The sequence below is a fragment of the Mastomys coucha genome, unplaced genomic scaffold (assembly GCF_008632895.1).
Source record: "Mastomys coucha isolate ucsf_1 unplaced genomic scaffold, UCSF_Mcou_1 pScaffold1, whole genome shotgun sequence".
Taxonomy (NCBI): Eukaryota; Metazoa; Chordata; class Mammalia; order Rodentia; family Muridae; genus Mastomys; species Mastomys coucha.
The window spans coordinates 72,356,309-72,383,762 of record NW_022196891.1 but is presented as its reverse complement, the minus strand read 5'-3'; the positions used below and the strand labels follow the sequence as shown (position 1 = coordinate 72,383,762).

The following is a 27,454-nucleotide window of genomic DNA, read 5'->3' as shown; positions in this document are numbered from 1 at the left end:
ACAGTCCATGAGATTTCTCTGAAAGGTGTGTGTGTGTGTGTGTTTGTGTGTGTGTGTGTGTGTGTGTAGGTGTGTATTCTCATGTCTGTATTTGTGCAGGGATAGATGCCCATGCTTGTATATACATGCGGATGCTAGGGTTCAATTTTAGCTGTTATTTCTCAGCAGCTGCCCACCTTCCTTTTTTGAGACATGTGACTCACTTCATTAAGACTTGTTGATTAGGGTTGGCTCGCCAGCCAGTCAGCCCCAAGGATGTTCCCATTTCTGTCTCCAAAGTACTGTGATTGCAGTTCTCCCTGGTCAGAACTCAGCTTCTTATATTTGCACAACAAAGACACAATTTACTGAATGAGGTACCTCCCCAGCAACGGCAATGAGAGTCAGTATGTTCATAGTGCGCATGAGTTGCAGATGCCTTTAGAGGACAGCTAGAATCTCTGGAGCTAACCTTACAGGTGGTTGTGAGTAGTCCTGGGAACTGAATTCTGCCCCTCTGCAGGGACACAAAGCTATATCACTGAGCTGCCTCTCCAGCTCCTCTGTGAAAGTTTTGAATAAATGGTGAACTATCAGCCTCATTTCTGACTTAAATCCTGGATTTGTCAACAGATAATAAGCATGTGTACCAATTGGGCATGGAGCCCATTTAAAAGACAACTTTGAGCAAGCTATTTGAGAGGGGCTGATGGCATTAATAGACAATGTTAAAACAGAGTTGAAGACATTTGACAGTTGAAAAACTGCTGATTCTAAAGTGAGGTAGGACCTCGCCGTATAAATCAGGATGAGTGAAGAATGGGTGGGCAGGCTGGTGTTACATGCAGGAAAGGACTGAAGAAGGTAGAAAGAAGAAACGGACCAAAACCAGACCCACCGTTTCAAATTCAATCTTCTTACAAAGGTGAAAACTGGGGGGGTTTTCATAGCCGAGCTTCCCCCTAATTGGCCTGGCTAGAGGTTTGTTCCCTTCATCCCTGTCTCTTGACGTCCCGGAAAGTCACATGACCGCAGTGCTGGCTTGGTGCTGTGTAACTGCCCTGTGTGGTTCTGGTTTGCCTCAGGCGCTTTGAGCTGGCGCAGGAAACAGCAGGACTTCTCAGCTTTCACAGCAGAAAGGCAAGTAGGCGTGGCCTTAGGTCACCAAGGGCACCTTTCCGAGAGATTGAAAAACCCACCAGTTCATCCAGGAGACTTAGTCATTTCCACCATGAAGACAGAGAGAGTCTCAGACCCAAGCACTTCTGTGACTGCTGTGTTCTACGTCTTTGTCACCCTCCTTTCTCGGTCCTCCAACCCTCTGGCTTCATTGGTTTAGTCCTGTTTACCATGAATTTTTACTAGTATTTTCCCAATAACTCTGCTACTTGAACTCACACTTGAAGGATACTAAAATGACACCTCACAGGAGCAAGACAATTCTGAAAACTGTGGCGTGTGCACGGTGGATTGACCTGATTTACCTCACTCTCCTTCCGGTTTTAGAGCTAGAAGCTTCCTTGAGTGGTTTTATCTTTTGGCCAAAGTACTTCTGTGTTTCACTTCTTGTTATTGCTTTATTTTTTACATTCATTAGTAAGCATCTCCCCTCAGCCTCTGTCTCCCAGACTGCCTTCCTTGTCGACTTTCTGATCTATGCCTCTCCCCCACTGGCTTGTTTTCACATTGAACAAGACAATAACAGACACCACTCTTCACTCCATCAAGCTTCCCTTCCCACTATCCTCTGGGGTTATATGTCAGAATTTTTGCCTCAAATTCAAGTACAGGAATGGCTAGGAAAAGCAAAACACACATTAAAAACTATTTCTTTTAAAAAAATCATAAAATGGTCAAATCTTTAGTCTCTAAAATTAGCTACTGTCTTTGAAAAAAAATTGTCCAGTGAATGATCTAGCCCAGATTTGCATAAGTAGCTCCTACTGGCTTATACTCACAATTGTTATGAATGAGGAAAGCAGCGGCGTCTATACACGAAATGAGCTGCAGTGTGGGGGAAAATCATCCATTACAATCTTAATTGAGTTATTGCAGCAAAAAAAAAAAAAAACCAGTTTGTGTTGCAAATTTTAATCTCATTATTATTTAACTCTCATTAGAAGCTGGCTCTGCTCTCTCTGCTCAGAGCTGCTCACCTCGAAAGCGTTCATCATTTTCCCCTCCCTCATCCCCCCACCCCCGTGGAAAAGCTTTCTGAAAGAAAAAGAATTACACAGGCGGATTTAAATTTCGGTATACCTGCCTCCACCTAATTGCTTAAGGAAACTAGGAAGCCCTTTAGCAATCATTTCTTCCATTTCCACAGTTAGCACTTAACATGACATTGCACATGATAAATTGAAAGTATGTGCACACGAGAAAGACCCATTCAAGGTGTTCAGCGAAGCTCTCATTAAGTCTCCAAGTGTCTGCGCTTAATGGTGGGTTACAATACAAAGTTGGAAAACTTCCTTTGGAATTTTGATCATTTCTCTCTCAGAACCAGGGCAGTACCATGTGTTTCAGCTCTACTTTGGTGCTTTGCTGGCAGTCAGGGTGTCTCGGAGAGCGACTGGGGCCAATGAAGTCAATGCTAATGTTATTGTACAAGGCTTTCAGGTAAATGTAACTTCGTAGTTAATTTAATTGAGTTCCCATGGTTGTTGAGAACACAGGACAGCTAGGGAGGTTTCCCATCAGAATGTGGGGACCTGTCTGGTGCCTCTCTTCAGTCATTTGAAGCTCTTTTTAAAAGATGGGTCTTGGGCTGGCGAGATGGCTCAGCGGGTAAGAGCACAGACTGCTCTTCCGAAGGTCCTGAGTTCGGATCCCAGCAACCACATGGTGGCTCACAACCACTCGTAATGAGATCGGACGCCCTCTTATGGTGCGTCTGAAGACAGCTGCAGAAAATTATGCTGGAGCGAGCAGGGCCGGAGTGAGCTGGCCTGAGCGAGCAGGGCCGGAGCAAGTGGGGCCGGCAGAGGTCCTGAGATCAACAGCAGCCACACACATGATGGAACAGTCATCTGTACAGCTACAGTGTACTCATACACATAAAAATGAAAAATGAAATAAAATAAATCTTTAAATAAAAAAAAATAAAAAAAATAAAAGATGGGTCTTCATAATGTGCTTTTCTGTTGATGGCCCCAAGTGTGGAGGCTAAGACGTGTTTAACCTCATTGGAGTGTGAATGTCATCCCAAGCATGAATGTATTGCTTAAGGTTTTCTAGAAGAAAAGGGCATTTATGGATTCCTGTAAAATAGAGCCTGTGTTGACATTCAGCAGACCCTTTTATCTTGAGACCCTACACGTGCCTATGAACTGGAGTTATACCTACAAGCAGATGATCTCAGACCCAGTCACCAACTTAAGGCGACACATTTCAGGGGAGAAATTCTTCTAATAATCGAGAGACCCTTGCGTTAGGTGACACTGAAAGACAAAGAGAATTTTAGATCATAGACAGTGCGTAGAATATCATTGTCCTGCATGTTCTAACAGGAGCATTTTCTATACTATGTATTAGGTAAGAAATAAAGGTCATTTCAAATGCCCCATAGCAATGTTTTGAATTAATTCAACATTCCTCTTAACTTGGACCTGCCAGAAAATTTAAAGATATGCCTTTGACAATGATTTGCCTTTTTGTCTTTTTTTGTTTGTTTTAAAATTGAACCTCTATCATTGACCAGACCTTTACTAGATTAGCATTACAAAGATGAATGAAGTAAGGTCTATTTTCTCAATAAGTTCCCATGTAAGGGAAAAACTGTGTTTTTACAGAGTTCAAATGTGAATTATTTGATAACATGAACTTTAAAGCATTTTGAATGCACCGAGGCATATGTGTCATCGAAGGTACATTGCAAAAAGACCGTTGCTCAACTTTTGTCAAACAATGAGTTAGCTTGTGTCAGAAGAAGGGTTGGCTTTGCCAACAGTGTTCTATTGGATTACTCATTTTTATTCTAAAGAAGTTTAAGAGGGAGATTTGTGAAAAAAAAAAAACAAAAACAAAAAACCCTGAGGGCAGACAGTAGTTTCATCTTATCAGAAATAAATGTGGCCTCATTACTCTAAGTATACATTTTCATATTTTACATGGTGCTTGAGTAGATATACAAATATCCTATCTGACATTTGAGGAACTAATACAAGCACCATCTATGAGAGTCTTTCTTTGCTATCATTTCCCTAAAACTAGAATAGAGCAACTACACACAGCACTCATGTAGTGGTATTATCAGTAATCTGAAGATGGTACAAAATATATAAAATGAGGACCAAGGATAACTACAAAGATTTGTACTTACCTTATCAGAGGGACATGAGAGTCCAGGCTTTGAATGTGTCTGGCAAGTACTAGAATCCATCTCTTAGAGATAGCAACGACATTGTGTGTATGTGTGTGTGTGTGTGTGTGTGTGTGTGTGTGTGTGTGGTGTTGTTTATGGACACATATGCACACACATATACATACCACATACACACAGCATCCATGTGTGTCTTACATCTTCTCATGGAACTCTTAACATGTGTGGATGTTTTTCCCCTTTGGTCTTAAATTAAATAGTCCCAGAGACTTTTAATCCTTATTAGAATTAATTTTATAATCTTATTTCTCTTCCTAGTCACTTTCCTCTATTAACTCATTTGCTTGGGTTTAGCATTCTTTTTTCTTACCCGACTGCAGTTTCTCATGTTCTTAAGGCAGATAATTAACCTTATGTTAAAGACTGACAGAAGAAAATTAACATGTCCCAAGATAGAAGTTGGAGGATAGGTTCTAAAAGGTGGCTTTTGTAACTCACTTTATAGGGTTTTTTTTTTTTTTTTTTTTTTGGTTTTTCGAGACAGGGTTTCTCTGAGTAGCCCTGGCTGTCCTGGAACTCACTTTGTAGACCAGGCTGGCCTCGAACTCAGAAATCCACCTGCCTCTGCCTCCCAAGTGCTGGGACTAAAGGCGTGCGCCACCACCGCCCGGCTTACTTTATAGGATTTAAGAACCAGGTTGTTTTCTTTGTCTGTGTGTTTGATTTGGGCTTTTGTTGCTTTTGATTTCTTTGTTCATTTATGCCCATGTAGTCCATAATGATGTTTATGGATAAATAATATTGAAACAAGTATTGAATCAGCTAAACACCTTGCTATATTTGTATTCTTAGTTTAGAGCACAAATTCTGTTTTCACATGATAGTTAAAATTTTTCTATTATAAAAATGGTTAGATTTATGCATCCAGGAGGTGGAATTAAGCTACAGGGCAAGACCCCGAATCAAAAAATAAAATAAATTAAATAAATAAATAAACAAGAAAGAAATGGTGGCTTAGGAAAAAAATCAAAGATTGTGAGATGTAACAACAGGTCACTTTAAATTTTCATCCTCCTAGCCTTGCCCCTCAGGACAGAGGTGACTTGGTAGAAAAAGTGTCTCTACTCATTGCTAAGTACTGGCATTCATCAGTGCCATACTCCTGGATTCATCAGCCCAGTTTAAGCCTTTAAGCAGATAATACAGGGGCTTAAAGGCTGATATGAGGTAGGCGAAGCAGCTTATTCCTCATTTCTGAACATTCTGTCAGGTGAATCAAGGGCAAATAGCAACTAAAGAGTCAGATAGAATATCTACTTCGTGTTTCTATACTTAGATATCTTCATTGCTGAAGTGGAGGACTTAATTACTGTTAGGGCATTTGGAGGCCTGATACTCAAAATTTCTTCCACTTCTCCTTGAGATGAGCACATCAATTGAAGAAAAAGGGATGGACAAGGGTGAGGAGAATAACCTTAATGTCACTTCTTTGTGCACCCATGTGTCTACTTCTGAAGCCCACTTCTCTGAGCACACTTGGTAACTCATTTGAGGCTGCCTCCCTGGAGGAGGCCTGGCTGTAGATTTCTAGTCACCAGAGAAGGCTAGACCCTGGGGGCTTGCTTCTCATTCTATAGTCATACTTGACTAGCTGGTGTGCCCATGAACCTGGCTCCCCTGGCGTTAGTGCCAGGACATGAGCAGGCAGCAGGACATAGCAAATGATGTCTGCATATGCTAAGAAGCCTGAACATGAAAGAGACATTCCTAAGTCTCAGGTATATAAAATATTTCAAGGTCATTGTTTACTGCCCAGTCTGTTAGCCAGGTGTTATGTAGGCTGTATCACTTAACTTTCAAATATATTACTCCTCCCCAGTCCTGACATCAATAACCCCCATACAACACTCATTCTAAGCATTGTTTTCACTGTTGGTATGGAAGAGTAGAGAGAGTCTTAGTGAAATTATTTAACCTGCTCAAAGTACAGTAATTATAATAGTTAAGAGGCAAATGCAGACTTGTCTTACATGAAAGCCTGTTCTTCCCACCCGAGTATTTTGCATATTAAGAAATCTGATGACATCCATCCAAGAAAATTAGATTTTTTTTTTTTTTAACCTGAAAATCATTCTGAAACTGTGTGGTGGGAATTAGGTGACTCATTGATATAAAGTATAGAGTGTGTTTTTTTTTTTAAAGCTTTTTACTTTAAAGACACAGAGGTTTCCTTTTGCTCCACTCCTTGTCTTCCCTTACTGTTAGCATCTTACATAAACATGACATAATTCTAAAGATGGGGAATTAATCCTGGTACAGAGCTAACAAAACTGCAAGCTTTACTCAATTTCACTGTTGGGTTTACTGGGGGCTGTGACACGTTTTTAGGGCAGGAATGCACTTCTATAGGTTTTTGTATCCCAGCACCTGATGGTGAGTGTGATCTAGAGTTGGTGACCATTGCCTGACTACAGAATGAGTAAATGAATGAACAGGCTTTAAGTTCCACACCACAGCTTAGGGATTCTTGTGTGGATGTAAGTCACAGAGGTGTGAAGCACAGAAGGGGGTCAGAGGCTTTGGTCTGAGTGATTCCTGTAGAACTAAATTCCACCTTAGACTTGGTGACAATAAGACCTTTAGAATTAGGAAAATATTTTAACAACTCCAGGGAGGGTGTTCTAACAAGATCACAGCACAATCTCTGGTAGAAGGTTCATATCTCTCTCTGCCTACCCACCCCTTCACGTGTGTCTGTGTGTCTGTGGTTCTTCTCGCTCTGACAAGAAAAGAAACCAGCAGTTTCCAGTCTATTCTGTTTTTCATCCCACGTTGAATTCAAGTGTTAAGTAAACCTGTAGAAGTTCCTGCCTTAAAGGGAGCTTCATGCAGGCATTTTAGGCTTCACTATCTTTTGGATTGAGTTCAGTCATGATACCATGAATTTGTCAACAGTGCTTTCTGACTCAAACACTATTTATCACAACTTTTTAAAGCAGAAGAGTATGTACCCTGTTCAAAGGCAATAGTCAAAGCACGAAATCCTTATCAGTAGCTCAATGCATCTCAACTAGCCTGTCCCACAAGTTGCTACTCCTTTTCATGTCTTGTTAGCCATACTTAAAAATATGAGTGTAACAAATTCTAGAGAGGCAATATTATAAATTATTCTTTATTAGATAAAACCAGTTTTTTAAAAAATATGAAATAGTAATTTTCTCAAAAAGTGCAACCAATGTTCTAAAGGTTTTCTTTATTTTATCTTTTAGATGGAAGATGTCATAGCACGAATGCAAGATGAGAAAAATGGAATTCCCATCCGTACCGTCAAAAGCTTCCTTTCCAAGATCCCCAGTGTCTTCTCCGGTAAGTGGGCACCCGACACAACTACGTGTTCTTTTACACGTGTCATGTTTTCTTCCACAAGTGTCACATAACTGGTTTTTAAATCTCTAAAGTGTTGTTAAACCGTAACTTATAAGATGCCATGGCACATTCATCATGGTGGTAAGTCAGGAAATGAGTGGAAGACATGGCATGAACCAAGAGCCCAGCCTGGAGTTCCTTGGAAAGACAGAATGAACATATATGAAATAAGAGAAGAGAATAACTTGAAAGTAATTTATGATATGTAAAACTATGTCACAGACACTAGATGTGGAGGTTGAAAGAGTAAGATATAATCCAAAAGAAGTCAGGGACAGAGTCTAGAAGCACAGACTGCTCAGAATTGACGAGAACTGGAAGGATCTTATCACCTGGAGGACATTGCCACATTAGCTATGACTGAGAGCCAGGAAATAACAAAGAGAGCAAGCTGGCAACCATTCAGGAATGGTTGTGGCCATAATGCAAGTCTCTAAAAGCTAGCCATAGGATTCAAATTCTTTGTCACAAATAGATGTGACAAAGAGCTTTAAATATTTTGCATATAATGTTATGATTAGAGGTTTGGGAAATGGCTATGTCTGTAAAGGGCCTATCATACATGACTCAGGAATCAATTTTGGCTCCATGTAACCCATGTCAAAAGCTGGGCATGATGGAGTGTGCCTGGAACACCAGCCTTGGTGGGGGAGGAATGAAATAGAGATAGGAAAATTCCCGAACTTCACTGGCCAGCTAGTCTGGCTTAATAATGACTTCAAGTCCACTAATGGACTCTGTCATAGATGGAGAACAATGAAAAAAGGCTCCTGAGAGTACACTCTCATGTATCTGTATGCACATGCATACATGATGCACATACTAAAATAGAAATGCATGCTATGATGCATGCACATGGCTCTTTTAGGAAATATCTGAAGACTAAGCCTTTAACACCTAGGGACTGAAGACAAAGAAATGTAAGTGAATTTTGTAACCGGGCATGTAGGATAAAAGAGGACACAGATCATTTTTGTCTTTATCTTTGTGACTGTGACTGACAAGTAGATATTCCTTTTTAGAAATAGGAGACTGTGAGTATCATTTGAAATGGTGTAAAACTAAAGAGAAAGAATGGACAACAACCAGCTAAAAATGTGTGCACTGACTCCATGAGCCCGTGGCAGACCCACTCATGGAGCCTAAGTAGTAATGGGCATGACTCAGCCTATTAAGGAAAGAAGCAGTTGAAGCCACATCTACCAAGGCCTGAGACATAGCCATGATGAACCATGAATTACCATGAGGTAGTTTGAGACACAGACATTCAGGCATGAGTGGGAGGGTGCCTGGCAGGACCCTATGAAAAAGCTGAGAATTCTTCCTCCTAAAGCAGGGTCCAGGGAAGACTGTGATCAGGAAGTCTGAATACTGGACAAGAGCAAGACTGAACACTGTAGAAGCACCCAATCAGGCTCTGGTATTGGGGTGTGATAGCTGTTAGTCTCAGAGAGAAAAGAAGGGCCTCCGTCTTGTGAGAGCTCCTGAAGAGTGACATGTCCTTAGGACCACAGGATACTACTCCTTCCTTTCTTTTCATGTCTTCTTCAACCGAGTGTCTTGTCCTTCCTTTCTACACCTGAAACTTGATGCTATCTGCACCATCCCCATCAGTTTACATCAGAATATTCTATTTATTAAAATGTATCTTTTCAATAGTTGGTTCAGAGTACTCCTTATGAAAGTTATCCTAAATTGTTTCCTCTCCCTTATTCTTTTCACCTTTTCCATCCTTTACCCCATCCACTCTTCCACCCTTTCTTGCCTAATCCCATATAAAAACAAACCAGTAATGAATGCCTTTAGAAAGTTGAACTTTTCTAGAAAACTCTATTCTCATTATCTCATAAATGAATCTTTTTCAACTAACAGTAGTCCTACATCCTTGCCTTTCTAGTCTTCTTACAATAATATTTTTAAGTTTGATTAACAGGAGGTGGTAATGATAGCAAGAACACACTGTGCACCTGGAACATAAAAGTCCCCCAGTAGGAATTTTGTGCTGCAATATTACCCATGTCTTAGCTTTACATTCTTCAGTCGTAAGATTTATCCATTTTACTGGGTTCTAAAATCAATGAGCAAGTTCTTCCTTTTAGGAATTCCTCCCTAACAAGTTATTGGAAGACATCTTTACAGACAGCTTGGCTGTGTCAACGGAAATGTGGGCTTGGACATAAAGCTTGGCAATATACCCTGTTGTAGTATTTGCTGATACCAAACAATAGCAATAGCATATAAACAAAGAAGATATGCAATATGATACTGAAGTCTCCGTGTTAAATTGAGACTGTGTTCCTTAGAAATTTTATGGAGTTTGGGCCTCAGAGTTTAATTAGTTACATTGCAATAAAACTGATATGTCTAGAATTTGTTGGCTTCTCTCTAACAATTATTTCAATTTAGTGTGGCCTCAAGCTCTCTCTACTTTATTATTTTCATTAATTTTTGATGCTTCTCATTTCTCCCTCTGACCCTTCCTTATATTAGTCTCAGTAATGAAGCAAGGTAGGTATTGAATTCACCACCCTCAGTATTACTAGAAACAACTCTGGTGAAGGCCTATGATGAGTTGAAAGGCCTTCTCAGGGACAGGAGGCTGTGCGCATCTTATGTACCATTCTGTAAGTGACAAAGAGTCTCGATACCATTCACCCAACTTTTTCAGTTTAGCTTCGCCTCTTATCAATGGTCATGAACCTGAGAGAGGATCTTTACCCAGACGTAGGTCACCACAGTGCAAGTGTCTTCCATAGATGGTTTAACATTGCCTGGAAAATGATGAGAAATGTAATATCTAGGACCAATGGGGACCGGTAAATCAGAACTCCAATCTTAACAATGAGGATTAAGAAGCATTTCTTCAGTGTCCTCTAGGAAGTCTGTTTAGAAGTGTGGCCAGGACTCAAATGCCATATGCTTTACTCTAATGTTGGGCACTTTCCAGTTTGCTTATGCAAACATTTTGATTATTTTCGATCATCTTTTTTTTTTTTCAGCCTGACATGAAGTCAGACAGTGTAGGTCATCCAATGGCTTTTTGTATATTTATTTCACATGAGGGATCATTGAGGGGGTAGGGAAAGTCATGTAACTCATTGTCCTGACTTCTTCAACACCAAGGATCTTACCAATTCATAGAATCAAGGATGTCAGCAGCTATGCATGGGGATGGCTACTGACCAGTTTCTTAAAGCAGAACCCATGTTTCAGAAATAAAGAGGGTGCTAGAGATGTGGTCATTCACCTAACACATATGAGACCCTGTGTTCAATCTCAAGAGCTGAAAAAAAATAAGTGTACATCAAGTCATGATAGCCATGTTATGCCAGCAACAACCTAAAAGGAAAACAGCTAGTTGCAAAACAGGGATCTCAACACCTCTCCCTGCACCATCTGGGATCCATACACAGAAGATATTGTATTATAACTCTAAAGCACATCATATAGGTCGATTTGTGTTTTTCTACCAATTGTTTTTTTTTTTCCCCCGGATACATATCTCCTCTGTTTTATGGTTTTAAGACCAAAGGGGGAAGCTTTGGATAGGTTTTTCATGCTAGTCAACTTAGGAACTTGGATAGATCCACTTAAAAGATCCACTTGTCTTTGTCTGTCACTGATTTTTCAATTGTAGAAACATTTCAGGCACCACGATAAGTATGGCAGATATGGGTAGCAATCATAGTGTGGTGTATCAAGTCCCTGGGATTCTGATGGGCTTCGTAAAATGACAATGTGGGAGTGTTGGGGGGCAGATAGATAGATAGGTAGATAGATAGATAGATAGAGATGATAGATAGGCAGACAGGCAGATAGTCAGATAGAATGATAGATAGGTAGAAAGAAAGATAGACAGACAGACATAATTGCATCATACAATTTAGGTATAAAGAGAAGTTGACCTGGAGGTAGAATAATGGCCATGTGCAGAGAGGAGAGAAAGCCTATCTGCACATTGAGAAAAATAAAACACACAGGGAAAGAGAGGTAGAGAAGATGAGGAATGGCATTCCTGGTTCCTAGAAGCATTGCAGCTCTTGCAGTAGTCCTTAGGGGTCACAGACCTGTAGTTTCTGTGAGGGCATCTCTTCCTCATTTCATCCGGACCTCCATTATCAGACATCTACCTTTGTTTAACCATGTGCACTGCTTCTTTTTTTTCTCTTTTAAGCTTCTCCAATACTAGAATTCTAATTAGATATAATAGCAACCTTCCACTTTATACAAAAGGTACAACATTCTTATGGTTGCAAAATAATAGTGATGAGAAGGATATAAAGTACATTTTTTTTTTTTTAATAAAAGAGGGATTGGCTACTCTGTCTTGAGCAAATGCTCATCTGGAATGTGGCAACCACAAATTGATTAGTGTAAAGAGCCTGTAGGAATGCAGCATTCCAAATACACTCTAGACATTCTGATTTGTTAAGACTGAGATTAATATTTTAATTGCACTAGAGAAATTCATCACACTAAATGTATGTTTTATCAGAGACCAAAGTGTGTTCTTTTAGTATAAGTTCAAAAGTCATTAGTCCAATGATGCCTATTACTTTATATACTGATTGAAAAGAAGACAATAAAATTTAAAATGTCAGTTGTGGGAAAAAAGAATTACAAAAAGGCTTGCACTATTCAGGTTGATTTGACAAAAATCCTGGCTTGCATGTTCTTTTCTTTTCTTTTTTCTATATCATATTATGACTCTTAATTTTGTTTTTATTTATTTATTTATTATGAGATATTTTATTTATTTACATGTCAAATGATATCTCCTTTTCCTGTTTCCCCTCTGTAATAAAGAAAAAATTAAAAACAAAACAAAACAAAACAAAACCCTGTTCCCTTCCCCCACCCCACCCCATCCCCTGCTCACCAACCCACCCTCTCCCGTTTCCTGACCCTGGCATTCCCCTACACTGGGGCATAGAACCTTCACAGGACTAAGAGCCTCTCCTCCCATTGATGACTGACTAGGCCACCCTCTACATGTTCTTAAGTATAAGAGTATAGCTATTATGAGAATTGTTTCTCACACTACCATAGCCCCAGATATGAGTGATTATTTCAGCCTGTGGTGTACATAGGTGTGTCCTGATGCATATGTGTCTTGAGGTAAAGTCTCTTCCTGAACCTGGAGCTCCAAGTTTCAGCTGGGCTGGCTGACTGGTGAGCACTTAGACTCTGTCTGTCTCAATCTCTCTAACATTATTAGGGTGACAAGCCTGCCACTTCCATGGATGTTTTCTATGAATTCTAGGGACCCGAATTCAGATCCTCATGCAAGTCTTTTACTCACCAAGCATCTCGTCAGCCTGTCTGTCATTGTCTTAATTTGGTGAGTGGGAGCACTGGATGTGGATGTTGTAGAATGTTTAAGAGCCACATGAGACGTGAACTCTGAGGCAGTACCCAAGAGCTGTCTTCTGGGTGTCCAGGAGGGATGTTTGCCTCAGATCCTCCCAGTTCAAGGAAGGCAACCTATATCTGGATATAAATAGTCCATCACAATATAAAATGAAAAATGAAACTCAAATATTACCGAGTAAGGTTTATTAAAATGTTCACTCAAATTTGTACCATGGTATCTGCAAATTGGAAGTGATAACTGTAGAGTTAAAGTATGCCTGTAGTGTTTATGGAGCGTTTTCTTTAAGTGAGTTTCATAAGTCACAGTTTGCATGGAAACCATTTCCCTGGAATTCGTATCCTGTAACTTAGGGAGTTTATTCATCTCGCAGCTGAAATCCTCAGTGAGGCCATCCATGGCCCTATTATCTATCAAAAATGCTTAGAGTCTGAAAGTGAGTTACAATAGAGACCCACATTCCAAAAAGGAGCAGAAAGGTTTATGAATACTAGAGGAAATACATGATTTCACATTTTAAAAAGTGTTTGTCTGTTGTAATAGTATTTTACAGCCCCGCTATTTTATCTTGACTACATGCTATTTGAAAGAATCAAAATAGACACGGTAGGCACCTTGCTGCTTAGCAAGGCATTGAAATAGCATACTTTTATGGTTTCTTCTTAGATCATATATTACGTTATGAAAAGATTGAGTATTATTTGAATGTAGATTTTTGGTTTATGTAACCACGGATGCCTTGGGTGCTAAGGAACTCATAAGCTTATAATATGCAATGGTCCTTAAATCCCAATGAGAGGACTCTTTGCTGTTTTAGTATTCTAATGTATCTACAGGTTTGAGTAAGCCTCTGAGGCCTGTCCTGCTTGTTTACCTGAGACTCAGTGTCATTCAGTGAGTGCCCAGGTTGGCCTCATATTTACAGTCTTCCTCCTTGCTGGAGTTTCAGGAGTGTCACATTGTGCCTGGGTAAGATTTTCTTTGTTTTGTTTTTACTGATGAATTTATCTTTATGTTGACTTTGGCATAAATACTAATTAGTAATTTATGAACCTGCTACAAGTTTAGAAACATTAAATATGGCCATTTATTATTTTTTTTACAATATCCAAAGTAATTATTGTTTGTTTCATAGAGAATGATTTGGAGGGGTCAGGAAGTTCAACTCCTTGGTTCACTTTTGTACAGCATGCTAATATTTAATCTACAGCTGAGCCAATTTTGAAAACTGTTAATGTTCTTACCTCTCTCTTTCTTGATTTTTCCTCTGTAAAAGCATATGCTGTTTCAGCATGATAAAGACATACTCTTACTTGTAGGTCTCTGGGTACTATAGATGTTTCTACCCATCCTTCAGTCTGCAAGTCCTCCAGATGGAAATCTTTTGGAATAATTATAAAAGGGCCCTGGCCTTTGTTTCTTCTGTGCTTGGCATTTCCTTGACTAAACCTCTCTAGTTTCTATAATGTCTGGGGATTTCTTAATATTATAAATGTAAACTTCAGAGTATTAGAGGTAGGGAAAGAAAAGGTGATATAGAGCTGGCTAATGCAGAGACTGACTGCCCCTTGTGCAGACTATTGGAGTATAAGTGAAACTCTGACTTCGTGATGGGATTCTCCCACTACTACTTTTCTAAAGGCAACAGCCCTCATGCTTATGGCTTTAATTATGATGTGTGTGCTAATACATTTGTATAATTCATACATTTTAAAATCTAATCTCCACTATTTCTACTTGGATATCTCAAAGAAGCCTCAAATGCAACATGTCCAAAATGAGATTCATCACTAAATCTTAGCTTCTTCTCATTTTCTGCCATTATAGAGATTATTACATGGAGAATGCTGTCATCCCCCTGCCTTTTTCTATAGCTTCGTCTTCTTCCATCTACTCTGCGAGCAGGTATTGTCGATGTCTTGTTCAGAGTAGCCATGAAGTACTTTATCTCATCTCCATTCATTCTAGTATTACTCTAGTCTGTAGTACGTTCTTTTCTCAGAATAAATGTCTACCTTACATGCCATCTTTCCTTTCTACACAGGGCGGTTACTCTGGTATTTTCAAATCTCAAACTGGCCATTTATTGTCTTTATTTCATTTTAAGATAAAGCCGAAGCCTCAATGAGACAAAAGCTTTGTCTCATCTGTAAAGCCTGCCAAGAAAGACAAAGAACAGGCTAACGGGAGTCAGGCTCATGAATGTAGCTGGTGCATGTTTACAGCATGGTGAGATTTATAGAGAAGAAATGTAAACTCTTAATGAATGGCTAGACTTGGAGGTTTAGATAGAATTTTTAGCAAAAGATGATAAATTGTGGAGAATTGATAAGAATAAAGAAGGGAGTTTGAGATTAGAGAGTTGTAGGAATATCAATGGGGACCATATTGGGAGGCAGGTGTGTGTGTGTGTGTGACTGTGTTTCTGTGTGTCTCTGTGTGTGTGTGTTTCTGTGTGACTGTGTGTCTCTCTCTCTGTGTGTGCATGTGTGTGTAGACAATGAAGTTACTTTAATCACTTTTGTTTATGAAAGTTCACTTGATACCCATGCTTCATCTCAGCTGAAAACACATGCTCTTCTTACTGACACCAGGAATTGTCTTTCTTCTGGGGTAGATATGCTTTGTCTTAAGTACAGAGGGTAGAAGGAAGAAGTCCTGCCCACATCTTCTATTGTTTAGCTCAAACTGTCAGTGCCCCAAAGTGGTTTTTTTTTTTTTTTTTTTTTTTTTTTTTTTTTTTTTTGTGGTGGTGGGGAACAGTACATTTTGCTTTCCTTCATCCTCGAACAGCAGCATGTCAGTATTGAATTCTTGGACTTCCTTTCATAGTGATGCCTAAGTTCCAGCTGTAGAAATCACTGTCTAGCTCTGCCTTCATCTCACTCTATATTGGCTTGGATATTTCCTGTCACCGTGTTTTTCTGTTTGAAACACTTCCTGTCCTTCCCCCATTTGCTCTGATCAGACATCATCTCTTCATATCTACACTCATTTCCTTTCTTGCATCGTCTCCTAACACCACGCTCCCTTTCCTCAGAGTTCTTTATTCCATCTAGCAATTCTGAGTGCCTTCGCAGTAGCAGTTGGAAATGTCTTTCTCCTTGACAATCATATAAACCACAGGGAGACTCCATATGCTCACTCTTGTCATCCCAGCATCAAAGTCAGCATCCAGCATAGGAGGTGGTCATTAGCTATCTGTTAGCTGGCTGAACCATCATTATCATTTTTAGTGGGAATATTTGCTTTCATGCTGATTTAGAAAGTGGTTACACTTTCATGTTTGTGTAGCTTTGTCAACATATGCAAATTATTTAGTTTTACAAAAGAACTTTTTGTAAAAACCAGTATAATCTTTTCAATGATATTTGAATGAACAGAAATTCTCTAAAGTCATTTTTCACACTGTTATGACATAAGCTGAAACACGAGAACCAATTTCTTGGTTTTAGACAATGGTATTTGAAGCTGACTAAGCCTCAGGATTGTAGAATCTTCCCTGATAATCATAAATTATACATGACTTGGGTGTTTATGGCATTAGAAGTACTTTTTTTTTTTCCTGGCTTGGAGAAAGAAGACATGGTCTCTGACCGTGAGATGATCACATTCAAGTAAGAATATAATGAGAGTGTGCGGGGGTGCAGGGGCGCTTTCTACAATCCTGTGGTAGAAGCTTGTAGAGTCCTGCCAGCGTTTCTGAGGTCAAAGACATTTCTTGGTCAAGGTGACAGTTAGCTTAGAGTTTTTGCGAAGTATGAATCAGACTCATCTGGATGGAAGGGAAGCCTCTAGGTCAGGACAGATGCCTGTAAGTACACATGCCATTCTGCAATAACCTTTGTGAAAAGAATGGTATGTTTGCAGAGTATATGAACCTTGTGAATTTAAGAGGGGGCAGAAGACAGGAACTGAAATTCTGAGAAGATAGATTTTTTCCAGAAGAATAATAAGAAATAAATGTTTTAATATAATATTTTAAATTTATTTCTTCAGAATTTTTTGTATGTATACAATGTAAATCAATCATCTATTCTCTACTCTCTTGCTCCATTTCCTCCTGTTTTTCTCCACTCCCAAGACATCTCTCAACTTCATAGATACACACACACACACACACACACACACACACACACACACACATCCCAATTTGTACAATCAATGCTGTCTATACATCCATGGGTCTGAGCCATCAACTAGTCAAGCTAACAAGGGTGATACTCCTTTTACCATGGTCTACAGATTCAGTACAGCATCTTGAGCATGCCAAGCAATTGCTCTCTGCTGAGATAAAACCCTCAGCTCTGTTTAAATCAAGGAAATAGTATTATTGATGTTTAAGATAGATTTTTCTTGAAAAGAATGATGGAAAATATCAGTTTGTGGCTTATACTTGGAGCAGAGATTAGAGAGGCCCGATCTAAGGTAAGGCAGTGAAAGTTTTAAAAATGCATAAGAGACTTGATGAGTTTCCATAGGACTTCATAATAGCTCAACGGCAGGAATGGACTGGAAGATAAGGCAGGTGAATTAAGAGACGGACACTATCAACAGTTACACCTATGTTTACCCGATTAGAACTAACATGTCATGACGTCAATGTACTTAGACACATTTTCTTTATGAAAGTGATGGGGGGAATAATGTTTGAGATTATTCTCTCTTGGAATAATCAGGAGCAATGTTTGGAAAAATATATGATCCATAGGTCTGCAACACATGGGACTTATGTGCAGAGATATCTATAACGTAGGAGTAGATGAGAATCTGTCTTGGTGCTACAGTTGGTAGGAAATTGAGAGGCTGTACCATAGTAAAACAGGAACAGTAGCAAATGTGGTTCCTCTGGGCATGTTCCCCTGTTCTAGTGGATAGTGTTGCTTGTCTGAGTTCACTCAGAGGTTTAAGGGACACAGAAGAATAAAGATCTCTTAGTGACATAGAATAAACACTTTTTTTCCTTTAAATTTCACCGGGATCTGTGTACTATAAGAATGTAAGGAGACGTTATTGATGTGCTCATGAAGTAGAAGCTTAAAATCAAGACAACCAAACCTCTGATAATACCTCTAGACACATTGACCACTGCCATCCTTTAGATTAACCTAGTCCAAGAAGAACCATGTTTGCTGAGCTAGTGTTCTGTTAACAGTTCATGACCTTGATATTCAAAAATTCTCTTACTCTATAGAACCAGACAACAGGCTTCACTGTCCAAAAACTTCCATTGTCTTCTGTGCTTTGACTTAGAAGGTTTTGTGTTTCTACTGTGAGCAGAAAGTGAACTGAAGTTCTCAGTTTCCATTAAACTTGCATATGTTCATGTCTAAGGAACGTGTGTGTGTGTGTGTGTGTGTGTGTTTGTGTGTGTTTGTGTATGTTTGTGTGTGTAACCAATTGGTTGCCTGGCACCAAATGGCCAACCATGAAAACATACTCTCTCTCTCTCTCTCTTTCTCTTTATATATATATACATATATATATATGCATATGTATGCATATATATGCATATACATATACACACATATACATGTATACATATACATATATATACATATATATAGTATATGTATATATGTGTGAATGTACTATATGTATAAATATAAGAATATTTAATGAAAAATCAGGTTGTGGTTTTGAAGGGCAGAGCAGAGAGGTATATGGGAGGGCTTGGCAGGAAGAAATGGAAGGGCAAAATATTGTAATTATATTATAATCTCAAAATTAAACAAAAAAGGAACAGTTTGTGCTGTATTTAATTAAATATAAAGACTGACCTTATAGAGCTTGAAATATTCCTATGTAAGGGTACCCTTGAAAAGACAGCTTTTGGACATTAAAAAGTGATATTAATCATTTAGATAGCCAAATTAATTAAAAGATAAAACATGTTACCAATAATGGCTTACAATATACACAGTATAAAAAGCCATTTAAAATAATTAATAATAAAAGAGATATGAACAGGGAAAATGGAGTGCTTCAATAGTATGCTTATTTTTTTTACAATGTCACTGAACAATTCAATATTTCTGACTAGTGTGAGTATAAAATGTAAAAATGATCAATGAATAGAAACTTGGCTTCAACTATCATTGCCAATTCAAATAATGACTCTATCACCATCCTTGGGTTAGGTTGGGTGGGATGTTCCTATTCCTTCTACATAGTTAATCAGTTGCCAGGCCAATGAATTACCTACAGTGGATGCAGGATAGCGTCTGAAATAATGTTCTCTTAGTAGCTGGAAGGCATTTGTTAAAATCCTTTTTTTTTAAAAAACAAGACATATTCAGTGTTATTTTTAAAAGCAGCTAACGTGATTTATTTATTTATTTTTCAGTCTTTTCTGGCTCCTTGTAATGATATCAGAGTCACTTCATCAGTGGCAGCCAGTGTGTATGTTCTGTAGCTGCATCTGCATGCTGTGCCCAATTCAATGTTGTTGCCACTGTGAGGAGGATGTCAGTTGTGTCCAATACAGCATAGTGTTCTTTCTCATATTTCCTTAAAGCCAGGTACTTGTTGGTGACAATGACAATTTTGTTTTCCCCTGTCTGAGAATCCTCAGTTCCTGCTTGTACCTCAGCACCTGTTCCCTGTTCTTCTTAATAAATTAGAGCTGAGAGCTGATCACCTTCAGTGACTTCCCCAAGAATTAATAAAGGAGTTTGTTGCTACACACTCACCTGATCCTGGAGTCTAAAGGGGACATCAGGAAGAAAGGAGTACTCAGGCAATGCTAACCATTTTGATTTTTTTTTTCAAAAATTTTCTGTAGCTGTGCTCTTCACTGAATTGGTTTTATCTGGCTTTTGTCCCCCATGGATGGGCGACATGATTTTGATACCTGAAGAGCAGCAGCGTTCATCTCTTTAGTACTCAGTGCCTCATAGGCAAACAGTGTCCATAACATAAAAAAAAACCTGACACATTTAGACTCATCCTCAGCAAATGTGGTTTCCCATTGGTTGGCTTTGTAAAAAGCCCTCTGCCTGAGCAGGCTCTGCTGTGCTGTCCCATGCTTTCCTCTCAGCAGGAGGAAGTAACCATGGCCGTGGTTGGTTCTGTGTTGCCGCCTTGTGGGGGTTTCATGGTGGACAACCAGGAAATTGAACAAAATTGTCAAGTCCCTTTTAGAATCTTCAGTCACTCCCCATTTAAGTTTTGATGTTTGCATTTCACTTAAGTTTTAGAACACTGGATATTCTCATAGTTTTGTCACTAGCTGTCTGTGTACATGTACTCCAAGGGTGACCATGCTACTTAGCTGGAGACTTGCAGAATCGGTGACACAGTGTGAGCTTTTACTGTGTCAACAAAATGGCAAGTTTAATGCAGACCTGCGATTCTCACTACTTGAGGGGTTGAGGAGAAAGATACCTAGCTCACGGCCTGTCTCAGCTAAAGAGTGAGTTCAGGACAAGCATAGTAATTTGCTGAACCTGTCTCAAAATAAGAAGTAAAAAGAGGGGTCAGGAGACAGTTTATTAGTAGAACAGTTGCCTAGCATGCTCGAGGCCAAAGATTACATTCCCAGTGCTAAAGGGGGGAAAAGCTTTGAAGGCTCCACCCTTTCTTTAAAGCCATTGGACTTCTTTAAGCAGCAGTATTTTCTCCTTATTTCTTGTATCAAAGGACATAATTGGCCAAGAATATTAAGGTTCAGACTGAAATCTGTTAACTATTAGATTCAACTGAGGCTAAGGACAAATGTTCTTCCAAACACAAAATACATGGAGTCTGTGTCTAACTGTAGGGACACAAATTAAGGCAGGAGATGTATTTTTATTCTTTTCTTCCTTTTTGGTCCAATTTTATTGGTATAGTGATAGCTTTTACCTCTCAACAATTCCATTGGGAATCTAATGTCTGATAATCGTTACAGCCCTGATGATGTTCTATGCTGCTTGTCTATCTGGCTTTAGATTGTCTATAATGGAGTTCCTCAGAGTTAGGTATCAATTAAGCATCTATACTCACCCTACTGAAATTTCCTGAGTGAGCTCAAAGGTTCCCAGCTGAAGTCATTTTGGAGGAAGGTGGGACAGTATTGTCACTCCACGCTGAGCTGTGCCCACCTCTGGGTGTTCAGAGTGGAGAATCGCTGTTGGAAAAGCAGAGCTTGTCAGGATAGCTCAGCTGAAGGAGAAGAACAGGAGGATACAGAGGAATATGGAGGGATGTCCGAGAGAGAACATCAGTGCTTTATGGCCTTCTGGTGAGGTCCTCCATATAGTCTACCTTGTGATCGATTAATCCTGATTGTCAATGTATCATTCCAAGTTGGAACCTGGGAATTGCTGATTTAAAAGTAATTTGCAATTGTGTTTGGTGATGGGCCAGAGTAGAAAGAAGATATGCTCTAGGGGATTGTGTAGACTACACAAATGCCTAGAAACCACAGCTTGGTATAAGCAATGACAGATTCCCTGACCCCAACCTTCTTTCACTCCATGCCTTGAAATCTCAAGGTAACAAGTGACACTGATAGATGGCTATCTTAGAAGGACAATTTTTGTGATCTATACATAAGTTTGTGTGTGTGTGTGTGTGTGTGTGTGTGTGTGTGACTGAAGATCAAACTTGAAGCCTTCTCTGTGCTAGGAAATTGCTCTATCAATGAGTTATATTTATAGCCTAAGATCATATGTTTGACTGCTCTTTTCATTGATAATAAATACCCTTCCTGAAGCCTACCAAGTCCTGGATTGACCTATGTGAACATCTGTTTTTCTCCAACTTCTTCCCAAGATCCAAACATTGCTAATTAAGGGTTAAAAATGATCCCCATGTGCAAAATCTTTTGCTTTTAAAGCTTTTTGCTACCTGACCTATTTCTCTGAATCTTAGCCTAAGCCTGAGAGAGCCCAGAAGGGAGTTAAAAATAGAATTAGCATTTTCTTTAAAAATGTAAAGAATCTCTCTCTTTTGAAGGAGAGTGGGAAGGTTTTCTTTAATATTTGATTCCTTTCCACCTTCTCTTGAAGGAAGCCTTCAAATGGACAAACCTCACTGAAGTCATTCTGCCCTGAAAGCAATTAAGATCAAATACCACAAGGCTAAAAATACCGATGTTACACTTTCAGCAGCAGTTCTTGGCTGTTTTGCTCCACCTTATGGTCAGGTGGTCTTTTAGCAAGAGATGGATGCTATTGGCTGCCAGGGACTGATGTGGTGGGAGAACAGTAAATACTTCAAAAATAGCTGCTCTCAAGTGCTAAGCCATTTGGCTTGTCTCAGAACTTAAAGCTCTTTAAATTTTGTCTGAAGATGATGCTAAGGCCTCTGTGATCTTAAATGGATTGTATCTGTGGGGTTTACTGGATTATAAGTCTTCCTACTTATGGGGCATGGTTTGCAGGGTGGGGTGTCTTGGGTAACCATCCCACCCCAGCTTCATCCTGTGCATTTCAGTGGGGCATACTAATCCTCTGGGTGAAGGGTGGGGAGAGAGAAGAGAGATTGTGCTCCGTAAATCAGATGCCCGAGGCTCTTCCTTTATCTATATGATGAACAATGAACAAAAGGGTCTTTCTTGGTACTTGGGTCATCCAGCGTGTGTAAACATGAAGATGAAGTCTGTCTGAATGCAAATGCAGATGCTGAGCAGTACAGCTGTGGAAGAGAGTGAAATTCTGCCCTAGCTTTAAGCACCTAGACCCATCTGTGCCTGAAGATTTTTGGCAACATGATGAAAGAATCCCCACTTTTCCCCTTACAGCTTAGCTTGGGCCCCTGGCAGCTAAGGGTTGAGCCTCCTAACCTTTTAATGCATCCTTTGTTCCTCAGTTCTCAGCTATAAGAGTTATTGGCATCTAACAACAGCCTTGGGTTGGTTTTCGTTTTTGTTTTCTGTTTTTTTTTTTTTTTTAACAGTTTGAAACAATTTTAAAGTTTTATATCCTGCTTTTTTTTTCTCTCTCTCCTAGTGAGAAAAGACTATTTTGCCTCTCAGAAACACATTATTTTTCCTCTTAGAGACTAATGGACAGTTGATCATCACACTGCGGCATAGTCAGAAAAGATGCAGTGAACGAAAGCTCGAAGGCTTTTCCTTGCCACCGCAGGGACCAGGAGTCTGTACAGAGCACGAGACACCAAATTCTCAGCACAGAAAGATTCATTATCCTGGAGGGGGCAAGTCTCAGTGTGGGGACGCTTCTGGATCAGATAAAGACAGCAGCAGCTGTCTCTGTGGATGTTGTTTTAAGGAGGAAAGCTCAGAAGGGATGCATGGTGGGAAGGTCTGTCTCAGAGTAAGTTAGAAGCTCTAATTGCATGTCAACCAAATCATTAAATGAATTTTGATGGCTGGACCTTGGTGTTTTTTGTCAGGAATGACTCAGTGGCTAAATAAGGGACTAGACCTTGGGGGCTAGCTTTAGGAATGTACTTTAATGGTTTAGCAAGGGAGAGGAAAGTGGGGTGGGCAAGACCTGCCAACACTATGTTCGCAGCACTTGGGCCTGTTAGAGAGCTCTACAGCCCTGGCCTACCATGAGGCAACTTTGGAATGATTTCTGTCAATTCACAGTTTGAGGGGACTTCTATCATCGTGAGGAAGCCACAGCCACAGGAACATGGGGTGGCTGGTTGCGTAACATGGGCAATCTGGAAGCATTGAGGGAACCATAGTGGAGATAAGCTAAGACCCTGAAGTTCTGCTTTCCAACAATCTGTTTTCCCAAGTTACACCCCAAACCCTGAAGATTCCACAGCCTCCCAAAGTGGCACAGTCAAACGGGGATCAAATGTTTAAACACACAAACCTATGGGAGATATTTTACTTCCATACCATAATGTATAGCAAGGGACCAGGTCATATAGCTGAGTAGTGTCCACTAACTTCTCCATTGTATTATTTTAAGCAAGCACTTGAGACTCTGTCTTTCTCTCAGATCCCAGAAGATGGGGTTACAGATTCAGATGCTATGTTCTGATTCTCACTGTAATTTTATTGGTTTGCCCGTTTCTAAGGCCAGGAAATTTATCATGATATCATTGACCCTGAAGAGTAAGAACTATGCTTTATTTGCCTCACAATATGCAACATATGTCCTGATGATGTTCAGAAAATACATGCAGAACCATCCTAGCTTTGTATTCACAGTACACATTTGTCATATCCAGCCAGTTTCTCATTCACAATTAGTGGACACGGTGTACTATGAATTCCTTGATAATACAAAAATGAGGTCATAGTCCACCTGGTGTACTGGATATTTCTAGTTATAGATGGGAGCTTGGCTAATAGATCCTATTTTCTGACTTTCCCTAGACCCTAAGAAGGAGCAGTAGAGAGGCTGGGGATCCAACCCAGTAATAAAGTGATTGGTTAACATATGGGAGATCTAGGGTTCAATCCTCAGAACAGAAAACAAAACAAAAACAAAAACAAAAACAAAAAGTCAGTGCATACAAAAGTGTAAGATGTGGTCAACCACGAAGGCAAGAGAAATGGGATGGAAAGAGGAGAAGGAGACTAGTAGGAATACTATTTTTTTCTGTCTCTAGAATAAGGGAAATAATTGAAGTACAGAGACTGCTTTAGTGGGCAGAGCTACAACCCTGTATCCAGTGGTGAGAGGTGCGTGAGAAGCAGTTAGCCTCTTAGAACTCTGTACTGTATGTGTATGTACTGGGCTAGAAACAGATGGATTTATTGAAAGAATGGATCTAAAGCATCAGGATCCAGGGACCTCCCACCTTCTGCTGTGCTTCCTGGTGAGGCTATGAGTTCCTTTGTGGGAGGTTGAGAAGTGCGTGCCACAGTGGAGAATCCTGGGATAGAAAAAAAGCACAACAGTACAAATCTATACAACAGAATGTGGAGCTGTCCAGAGTGCGCCCGCTAGCACTCAGTACCATGTAGGTGAGATCTTAGGGGAATTCTTCTCCAGAAAAACTCACTAACTCCAGAAAAACCGGGCTCATGTCTTCACATGGTTTTCAGCTAGAGAGATTCAGAGGGATACTGGGGTAGTTGAAGACAGGGGTGTACACACATGCAGGGCACAGAGGTGAGTGGTCAACATGGCCTTCCTAAAATGGCTTTTGTCAGGGAGCTTCTCTCAGCAACAGAATACTAGCTAATACAGGGAATAAAAACGGCAAAAGCTAAGAGAAAAAAAGGAGGGAGGGAGGGAGGGGACACTTCCCTTTTAAAATATGATATGCAATACTTTTTACTAATTTAGTTATTAGATTTTTATTCATGGAAAGTTTTACCAGATTTACTACAGTAAGTTTTGGAATTATTAGTTTAGGAAAACAGACAGAATTGGAAGTCCACAATCTATCCACAATCTATCTAACTGATAAATATGGTGTGAAAGATAACCTGGTAATTACATTATACGTTTCATGATTTAAATAAGGTGGAGGTAAAAAGCTAGACATTTCATTAAAATATCACAGTGCAGACTGGAGAGATGGAACAGAGGTTAAAACGTTGGCTGCTCCTGCAGAGAACTGGAGTTCAATTCCCAGTTCCCACAGCAGGCAGCTCACATCCACCTGTAACTCTATCTCAGGGGACCTGAGGCCTTCTTGGGGCCTCTAAGGATACATATGCTTATACACACATACACATACACACATACACATACACACACACACACACATATATACATACATACATACATACATACATACACAATAGATAAAATAAATCTTTAAAAATTATATGTATATGTATAGGTTTATGTATGTGTATGTAAAGTATTTCACAGTGCTCAAAATTTAAAAAAGAAAGCCTGAGGAGTGTTAAATGTAGGTGACTGCTCAGGCAAAAAATGCCCTTGGTTTTGCATGCTTCTAACTTAGACCTAATTTAGCAAAGCTAAAATGTAATCTGAGCCATGTATTAGGAGACTATTCGATGTTCTTTCCTAGAACATGGCTGTCCATAGGCAAAACCAGTTCTTCTCTCGCCTCCCCATCTTGTTGGAAACTGTGTCCAGAGCCAGCTCACTCAAATTCTGACAGTGCATCTTCTTAGGGCCCTTGCATTTTGCTGTCACTCTCTAAAACATCTGGTGAAGAGTTACCTTCAAGTTGGGGGGAACTTGCAAAGAAGTTTTGCATCGAGGCCTGAAAACTGTCACTTGATTAACATTAGAAAACCTCTAATTCCTCTGCCTGAAACAGTGGCAAGGCATAAACAGATTGTGTGTGGCCTACTCAAATGGCTTTTGGCTGGTGTCTTCTTTTTCAAACATTTTTTCTCCAGTACGGAAAAGTTGCCAGAGTTTAACTGGATCTTGGTGCTCTCAACTATCATCACAACTTATCCAAGACCAGTTGGTTGATCAATTAATCCTTTATGGATGTGATCACCACCCCTGCTCCATTTACTTCCTTTTCTTTGCATTCCTAGGTGACTCCGCACCACCTCCTGTGTTCTCCCAGTTCTGTCCCACCTGCTCACCTCGCCTTGACCAGGAAGCAGGTGTGCATAGCAGCTCCCTCTTCATATGATAACCCCTGTCCTTTGAAAAGCTGACACGTGTAGGCTTCACAATCAGAGCAAAGTAGCCAATGCGCCCATCTGCAGAGTGAGGAGAATGATTCCTAGCAACAGTTGTACACACGATAATGACTCAAGTATTGGCATGCGTGTTACATTAATGTCTTCTGATTTAGCATATACTTCCTGTCCTCATCGATTACTTCAGTTTCAATGGGGTTGTCTAGAGGTCTGTTCTTAATGCTCTTAGTAGATGTTTATTGATGTTTTGAAAATAAATCCTTAAGCATTTCTCTTGCTTTTGAGTTCATCCTTGACCAGCCTTCTAAGCTATGCCTTCCTGGATGATTTACTACTTCAGAAACACAAAAACACACATAAGAAAAAAAAAGGGAGTAAGTAGGGGAGAGAGGGTAATACTCAATTCCTTCTCCCCAAAGAAATGGGTCATCATGCAGCTTCTCTTCATCAGCAGTTTCATTCAAGTGATGCTTATCATGTTCTCTGATGGACTCACATAAGAAACATGGTCCCTGGTATCCGGGAAGTCATGGGTTCCATCTCTACAGGACAGGTGGAGAGTAAACATACATTACCACTTCTGTGGATGCCCCAGAGCTACTCTCCTAGTTCAGGTGAATGAACGGTAACATTTGCAAAAGGAAACCTGCTAGTGTAAAGTGTAAGTAGACCATTTACAAGCACCCAAGCTCTCTATCACTGGACTATAATCCCAGGCTAACAATGCTATTTTACTAGGCAAAAAACCAATAATTAGTCAATGGAGAAGCTGAATTTAAAAGAATCAGAATTATTAATGCATTATACATACAAGAATACACCTCTGGCTGGAAAACATCTGCAGACTGCTTGAAGTTTAAAG

General features: G+C 39.8%; 1 protein-coding gene across 3 annotated transcripts in view; it reads left to right on the top strand.

Annotated features, from left to right (window-relative positions):
* Rgs7 (regulator of G protein signaling 7) overlaps positions 1-27,454 on the top strand; it is a 396,147-nt gene that overhangs the window by 196,991 nt on the left and 171,702 nt on the right. For all 3 annotated transcript variants that reach the window (XM_031390406.1, XM_031390415.1, XM_031390398.1), the window contains exon 3: positions 7,570-7,666. In XM_031390406.1, coding sequence (XP_031246266.1) covers positions 7,570-7,666 — 97 coding nt within the window. The remainder of the gene's footprint in view (positions 1-7,569; positions 7,667-27,454) is intronic.